Below are 9,126 nucleotides of genomic sequence, written 5' to 3'. Positions count from 1 at the left end.
TTGACTTTTAAAAGAACAAAATTTTTAATTAAGATTTCCAGTATAATTTCTAAAAAAAATTCCCAAGCTTTTTTCAACCAAATTTTTTATTTTGATTTTATTTTGAATTATTTCGAAAAAATGTATTTCTACAATTTTTTTAAATATCTTTCAAAATAGTTTTTAAGCAATCCACGCTCTAACGGAGCATACCGACACACATATGTACCCATCATTTCGGAAACAGTCAATTCTAAGAATTATTATAATACTATGTATTATAATATTTGGGAGGTGGTTTATACTGCTACAACATCAACAACACATGTATCTATACATATGTAAGAGTTTAATGAAATTCGGAATCATAACTTTACTGAAAAATATAAATTTTTACGTTATTTGGGTATATTTTTCAAAAATTTAAATATTTAATGTAAAATGTGTACATATACACGAGTATAATTGTAAGCACCTTTGCACACACAGACACATCTTTGTGAACTATTAGTTGCTTTCCGCGAATTTTACCGCCGACACGTGCGCTTTCGCTTTTAACTACGACCTTGCTACTATAGTTACTCATACGCCATGGTTATGCACCGTCGTCGCTACTTTTATTAGTACTGTTTTTCGCTGTGATTGAATTTAATTCCACTTTGTTTTTTAATATTAATTCGACTCAAGGAGTTTTTAACAATTTTGATATTATTTTACTGTGAATATTATTTTGTTTTTGAGGAAGCAGACTGGCAACACAAGTATGCCTATGTAAATTTCGCCATCCAGATGGTTTAGTGAGTGTACAACTGGTTTAATTACAGTAAAAAGAAATTCACTATTTTTAATAAATACAGATATAGTATTATGTATCTCCTTCTTCTTCTCAATTGGCGTAGACACCGCTTACGCGATTATAGCCGAGTTAACAACAGCGCTCCAGTCGTTTCTTCTTTTCGCTACTTGGCTCCAAATGGCTATTCCAAGCGTAGCCAGCTCCTTCTCCACCTGGTCCTTCCAAAAGAGTGGATCTCTTGCTCTTCCTCTGCCGGAGACGTCCTTCCCTATCCTGACGGAGCTTTTGGTGCTGCTCAAAGTCAGTTTACACAGACGTATTAGTTATCTGGGGATACMAAATTCAGACATTGCGGCATAAAGGCAGCTCCTTTTCGTGCTGTCGAAAGCAGCCTTGAAATCAACGAAGAGGTTGTGTGTGTCGATTCTCCTTTCACGAGTCTTTTCCAAGATTTTGCGCATGGTGAATATCTGGTCGATTGTTGATTTTCCAGGTCTAAAGCCACACTGATAAGGTCCAATCAGTTCGTTGACGGTGGGCTTTAATCTTTCACACAATACGTGCGTTTTTTGCTGCACAGAGGCGCGTGCGAATCTTGGCTGCAACAAGATAGTGGTCCGAGTCGATGTTAGGACCTCGGAGCGCGCGCACATCTCAAACACTGGAGACGTGTCTCCCATCTATCACAACATGATCGATCTGGTTGGTGGTTTTTCGATCATCAGACAGCCAGGTAGCTTGATGTATCTTCTTATGTTGGAATCTAGTACTGCAGACAACCATATTTCGGGCCCCGGCGAAGTTGATCAGCCTCAACCCATTTGGGGATGTTTCCTCGTGGAGGCTGAATTTACCGACCGTAGTKCCAAATATACCTTCTTTGCCCACTCTGGCGTTAAAGTCGCCAAGCACGATTTTGACATCGTGGCGGGGGCAGCTCTCATAAGTGCGCTCCAAGCACTCATAAAAGGCATCTTTGGTCACAACGTCCTTCTCTTCCGTSGGGGCGTGAGCGCAAATCAGCGATATGTTGAAGAACCTCGTTTTGATGCGGATTGTGGCTAGATGTTCATGCACCGGAGTGAATGATAGTACACGCGACGGAGTCTCTCTCCCACCACGAATCCCACACCAAACTTGCGCACCTTTATATGGCCACTGTAGTAAATGCCACAAGGACCTACTCGTCTCTGTCCTTGTCCCGTACATCGCATTTCTTGGACGGCGGTGATGTCAGCCTTTGTTTTTACGAAGACATCAACCAGCTGGGCAGCGGCACCTTCCCAATTAAGGGACCGGACATTCCATACTTGGTCAAAGACCGGAAGTCGTGAGCTGCTTGTGTCATATGTAAAAGAATCGTTTCTGGCCACTCCCAAGTGAATGGCGATCAGATGGCCTTGAGCCACAATTATGGCCGAATTTAAAGCCAGTAAGGCAATGAACATCATGGTATTCACCAAATTTGGCTCCGTGTGATGTTTTCTTGTTCTCCAAACTGAAATTGCCGTTCAGTGGAACCCGTTTCCAGTCGATCGACGAGATAGAACCGAATTCTCTGAAGGAAGTGAAGGCCATACCAATGAGAAGGATTATGAGAAGTGTTTTGAGAACTGCAACAATCGTGGACATAAGTGTATTACATATTTTGAGGATTACTTTGAAGGCGAAATAATAAATATTGGTATTTGCAATTTCCAGGTACTTTTTTGTCACAATGTATAGAATAGTTACCGACCAATTGACTCACTAACCCCTATATACAGATAACGGTGAAAGCTAATTAAATTGCGCTTAATTCATAATCCTTTTGGATTCGCTTGAATTCCACGGCGTATACGTAACTGTAGTAGCATTATAATAAGATTACTTAGGCGTTGTTACATGAAGCGCATTTGTTGTGTAAAAGACAAAATTCTATGGAATTCGGCGCTTTATGCTTCAACTAATTAATATAATTTTTCTCTTTCTACTTTTACTTGCAGTTTTGTGCATCATAATAGACCGATTACAGAGTCCAGAGTTCAGCCACATAAGCGACATATATAAAAGAGAAATAAAAGTTCACAATCACAAGCAGTGATTAACGCGATAAATCAAGTTATATAAGAGAAAGATAAAATAAATATTAAATATAAACCGTTTGTAATCCACACCAAAGCATTTTAATCAGTAACAACGCCTCCATATAAACACATACCCATCCGTCACCACACCATCACATTGGATTACGCGCAGCTTTACTTTCGTCCAGAGCCAACTAGTGGCCCCATACCGCAGCAGTATCAACAGTACCAGAAGTACCAACAGTATCAGAAGTATCAGCATCAACCGTACCAGCAGAAGTATTCACAGTATCAACAGTTGCCACAGCATTACAACTACTACAACTACAACTACAATCATAATTATAATATCACCAGTTCACGTTCCACACCGACCCATTCGCCCGCTCCCTCATATACACATCTCCATCAACACTCACATCATCAACAACATCATCTGCAACAACAACAACTACTTATACAACAACATCAATTGCAACAGCAACAACTACAACTACAAAAGCAACAACAACAACAGTTGCAACAGCAGCAGCTACAGCAACAACAATCGCTGTCACAGCAGCAGGCACAACAGGCGTGCAACTATTACACAGCGCCGCCGCCACCAACCACCAACACCAGTTCGAACCACCACACGCCGAGTCATCACAGTTCGACCTATAGCGCATACGGATCGTACGGTTCGTACGGCGGCGGTACATACGGCGGCGCTTATCTCGGCACGAGCGGCAGCGATAGCGGCGTAGGCGGTCTTACACCTATCGGCCGCAACTATCGTTGGTATCACTCGAGCGGCAGCGGCGGTAGTGGCAGCATCAGCGGTAGTGTTGGCAGCAATTACCTTACTGCCGGCTCACTTGGCGCCACATACGGACGCACGTCACCAGCCGCACTTGCACACGCGCGCCCCTTGCTCGCCTCCACATCGACAGCGGCCAGCAGTAGCGCTGGTGGTTGTGGTACCGGCAGCGGCGCATACGGTTTGGGACTTGGCCTGGGTTTGGGCCTCGATCTCAATACCAGTGACTACGAATACGAACGCGCTTCGCTACACTCTGGCGCTTACGCATACAAATCGTCGTCATCGCGACGTGGCAGCAGTCTTGCTGCCGATTATTTATTGGACGTTGCAGCACGTTGCAGCGTACCATCGCCGGCACTTGAGGCCGAGCCGGATACTGATCTTGAACTTGATCTTGATCTCGATCTCGACGTGGGCGTCGGCGTCGGTGTTGACGTTAACGACGTTGACCACATTGGTCACGACATTGGCTTGGGCCTTAACGTCGAGGATCTTGAAGATCTTGATATCCCGGTACCAGAACCGGAACCCGAGGCGGACGTACACGACGAACTTGTGCGCGCACTCGAACTTGAACTTGATTGGGGTCTTGACTACAACACCGCCACCACCACCACTACCACCCATCTCAATCTCGATCTCGACAGCAGCACCGATCTCGTCGGACTCGACGACATCGATATTGACGAAGAAGAAGAGCCGATACTATCGCCTGTGCTCAATCGGTCATTGCGTCCATTCACCTATCCGGCGCTTACGATCACAGCACCAGAGAATAGTATCGCAAGCGAATCACCAATACCTGTGGCGACACCGCCACCGACACCGACGGATTTTCTATATCCGCAGTTGTCCGTACACAGCAACAAAACGTCACCTCAACAGCAACAGCCACAACTACAGCAACACCAGCAGCAGCAGCAACAACAACCGCAGGCACAACAACAATACCAGCATCAACCACAACACTACCACCACCAACAACGTACAACGACGACACGTCTACCGCAACACGACGACAGTTGCGAGGAGTTCAATAACATTACCGACGATCCGACGTCCTGCGTCGGCCAAAAAAGAATGATGGTTAGCCGTTTGTGGAACAGTTGTTTCCCCAAATTCACGCCGGAGCATGTGCACCGGCACAATTTTTACCTGTGTCAGGTAAGTCTGTCTAGAGTCTGCTCTACTTGGTTAACATAAACTGCTATTTAACCTTTATTCATCATTAATCTCGACTCCTTCTTAGTGGCAACGCAACACCCAAGTGCGCATAGTCTATCTTTTTTACCGTTGGCTAACGGCAATTACCTGCCTCGCCGCACTCGTTTGCTCGCTACTCGACATCGGTCGCACCGAAGAGCACTTCGAGAATCATTATGCCAAATGGTGGATCTACTTGACACATTGGGGTCTGCTCTTTTGTACGGTGCAAGCTTGGTTGGCGGCGTGGATTGTAACGCAGGGCATGATGGTGGAGCGTGAGGATTTCGAGGTTGTACGTCAGGTGCGCAAGAGCCGTCTGCATCATATCTACTGGGTGCTCTATACATGCGCCACCGTTTACTCGTTCATAATAACGATGTGCTATTGGTTGTTGGTGCACGATCCAGGTATGCATCTCTAGGAATTTGTGGAATTTATTTCGACCTTTTCGTTTCTTTTGCAGAAATTCACAAAATAGACGCTTTAAATATAATGGTGCATGTGTTCAATTCGGTGATTATGCTCATCGATTTAGCTATTGTCGGACATCCGATTAAATTGAGTCATGTCTACTTCACGACCGGCATCGGCTTGGCCTACGGCATATTTACGGGCATATATTTTATAGCTGGTGGCACAGATAGGTGAGTAACGAAGTTTTCTGATTAAAAATTTCCACATTTATGTTAAAAGCACATTTTTTAGCATTGAGTTGACGACTAATTGAAGCATACATTAAATAACTTTTAATTTTTCTTTTCATTTACTTATCACTCTTTGATTTTTTCACAAACTTATTTTCTCCCTTATGCTCTTACGAAATCCACGAGCTAAAACTTGTAAGTCATTCTAAAGCCAACAAAGATATACAAGTATAATAAGATAATCAGTTGTCAGATTGTCTTTTTTCGATCCGAACACAGCCATGTAACTTGATGAATTTTCCTATGTTGAAATCTATTACTACAAACAAACATATTTCGGGCTCCGGCGAAGTCGATCAGCTTCAACCCATTTAGGGATGTTTCATCATTAAAGCTGATTTTACCGACCGTTGTGTCAAAGATACCTCCTTTGCCCACCCTGGCGTTAAAGTTGTCAGGCACTATTTTCACATTGTGGCGGGGGCAGCTATCATAGATTGAGCTACAAGCGCTCATAGAAGACATATTTGGTCGCATCGTCCTTCTCTTCCGTCGGGCTCAAATGTCAATATGTTGAAGAAATTCACTTTGATGTGGATTGTGGCTAGACGTTCAGCCACCGGAGTGAATTCCAGGTCTCTACGACGGAGTCTCCCTTCTCATGAATCCCATACCAAATTTGTGCTGCTTTATATGGCCTCTGTATTAAATGCCATAATGACCTATTCATCTCGAGTTCTTGTCCTGTTCATCGCACTTCTTGGACGGCGGTATTGGCAACCAGCTGAGCAACAGTACCTTTCCAATTAATTATTTCCTGGACATTCCAGGTGCGTGCCCTTAAATCGTAATCCTTAACTCGTCTGCAGTGGTCGTCATCAAAAGAAGGTTCTCTCATCCAAGGCTTTTTGACAAAAATTTGACTCGGATTTACAGTTTTTATATATTTTAATACACGCCTTTTGAGCCAATACAAACATGCTTAATACATATTACACTTGTTATTGTCTTGACTTGTCGTGGCCTTCAGTGAATGAGTTTTAAAGCCTTCATTAGACTTCACATTAACCGATATTGATTTTTGAGTTTTGAAAAAAGAAACAAGGTTCAGACCGGCTTATGTGGCGAATATGGCGGCTGATGATTGACTCCCATTTCGCTTTCAGCCAAAAAACCAGTAACAATCATACTCGAATGTTAGCATAAGAAAAAATCTCAGAATTTACGGCCCACAAATCAGATCTTACTTCGCATAGACGACTATGTAGTATTCTTTATTAACCTTTTGATTCTGTGGAACCAATTCAAATAGATATATCCCAAGCTAATCAAGCAAAAGCAGTACCTTAGTTTTTTACATATTTCGACCATTCGCTAGATTATTGGTTGAATGTATGGTTCCCAATTCACAACGTAATTCTCTTTTGCGACTTCTACTCAACTAATTGCTTCATGTAGACGCCTCAAAACGACTTAGTTGTATTCTTTATTAATCTTTTGATCCTAAAGAACGAATTCATGGTAGGTCACAGCAATGTAATCAAAATAAAGGGATCAACATCACTTTAATTTTTTACCGACTTTGACAGGTTTTTTTCGATTTCTGCAATTTTGCGGTACATTATTCGATGGTCTGTTGGAAAGTTTCAATGCCATATTCATAAACAAATGTCAGTTCATCAATAATGATGTGTGTGATGAATATAGAGTCTTCACCCACGTTGTCAAGCACATATTTTGCTTTCATACCCAAAATATTAAACAAAATGCTAAGAGATGTTGAGATCCTCTGTTAACTCTCTGAAACTCCAATAAAATAATTTTCAAGCAGTGTTTCTTTAAATTTTTTCAATGACTTCACGCCCACGCGGAATACTTTGTGCCACTCGAATGCTGGTCTTTGTAATGAAGTAATCCCCAAAGCACTTTTTCAACTTTTTTAACGATTCGGTAGCCATGATTCCAAAATTTTAATCATATTTTAACACAGAGTTAAGTTTTGCCTCCGTGGTAAAAATGGTCAGACAAACTTTTCGCATCGTACACAAATAGCTATCAAACACACAATAGTTGACTCTCCATACGTCAACTATTGTGTGTATTTCTTACGAACAAAACTAAAACGAGGTTGAAAAAAAAAATTAAGAAGAATAGTCCGAGTTAAGTTTGATCAGATGATGTATTAGGTATGTGTTCATTATAGGTTTCTTAAAGGATGCTCACCCTTTAAAATATTTTTATTTTTTATTGCAATACAGATTTTAAATTATTTAAATAGTTTTTTTTTTAAGAATTTGTAAATGTATATGTATGTATGCTTTATTTTATGTTCTTATTTTAGTATAAAAAGTTCCACAAAATCAACAAAAAATATTTTTTTTTTAAGTATTGAAAAAATGCGCACAGCATCCTGCACATCACTTTTTGGTTTGATTTCTACATCTTTATTGAGTTTCCCGCACACATTTACCACTTCAACACCGTACACCAATTGCAAGCACATCAATAGATATACATATAATGAACGCAGATCTTAAAAATGCCACACATTTTTGTTGACAGAAAGAACAACGTCTACATTTACCCGATGCTGGACTGGACAAAACCGGGCAAGGCCATAATTGTCACCGTGTGTGCCATAATATTCGTCGTTGTGGTGCATTTCTGCTGCTATCTGCTCTACCGCACGCGCGTCTGGCTCTTCACCAAGCTATGCATACGCGGCGCGCACAACCGTGACGGCGACATGGGCGAGGGGCTAAACGACGAATCCACGGCGCGTCTGGGCGGCGGCACTTCACAGGAATACTCGCATCAACAGCAATATCCGATATTGCATTCCGAGCAACCGCGCAGCGCGCATCACCATCATCAACACGGACATCCGCAGCACACGCAACAGCAACAATATCAGCAGCAACAGCAACAACAACAGCAGTACCAGCAACAGCCGAGCGGAAATGTGCAAACAGTAGACATGGTAAGTGGCAGCGGCGGCGGCACACAGCACACCACACCGCCTTACTATCCGCAATATTCCGGCTACCAGCAGCAGCCCGTTGTAGCGGGCGTGAATGTCGGTGTGCTCAGCGCTGGCGGTTACTATCAGCCGGAAAACAATAATCAAAATAAACATCAGCAGCAACAACACAAACAACAGCAGCAGTCACAGCAGCAACAGGCACAACAACAGTCGCAGCAGCAGCAGCTGCAACAACAACAGCAACAAAAGCACTCCTCACCCGGAACTGGCAGCACATCCGGCTTAAGTCGCACGGTCGCCCACTTGGATGCGGCACAGCGTGAGCAATTCCTGAATCCAAACAAGATTGTGGAATATAAAATGTAAAGGCGTTGTACCCGGCACCGATATACGTTCCACTTGTCCATGAAATTCTTGGAGAAACACTGTGCGCAATGTCAGGCGGCCAAGCGACGCGCCGAAGCCGAAGCCGTAGCGGAAGCACATGCCAAGGCGGAAGCGCAAGCGGCCATCGAAGCGGCGGAAAAAGCAGCAGCCGCAGCGCTCGAAGCAGCCGCCAAAGTCAAATCCGAATGCGCGAAATGCTGTTGAGCGCGTCGCCAATTGGCCGACGTTGGCTACAACACAAGCGGCCGGCCAGTCTTGATTTG

The 9,126-nt window shown here is 43.2% G+C and overlaps 1 protein-coding gene across 1 annotated transcript; it reads left to right on the top strand.

Annotated features, from left to right (window-relative positions):
- Positions 1 to 3,307: 3,307 nt before the first annotated feature.
- On the top strand, positions 3,308 to 8,867 carry LOC108967788 (the record flags this gene model as incomplete). Its single annotated transcript, XM_018931416.1, has 6 exons — positions 3,308 to 4,498; positions 4,580 to 4,807; positions 4,893 to 5,256; positions 5,313 to 5,493; positions 8,056 to 8,623; positions 8,654 to 8,867. Coding segments are annotated over 6 exons (2,721 nt in total), but the record flags the coding sequence as incomplete, so codon positions are not given.
- Positions 8,868 to 9,126: the final 259 nt, after the last annotated feature.

Source organism: Bactrocera latifrons, unplaced genomic scaffold, assembly GCF_001853355.1.
Source record: "Bactrocera latifrons isolate USDA-ARS-PBARC rearing strain unplaced genomic scaffold, ASM185335v1 scaffold_2, whole genome shotgun sequence".
Lineage (NCBI taxonomy): Eukaryota > Metazoa > Arthropoda > Insecta > Diptera > Tephritidae > Bactrocera > Bactrocera latifrons.
This window is presented reverse-complemented; position numbering and strand designations above follow the sequence as displayed.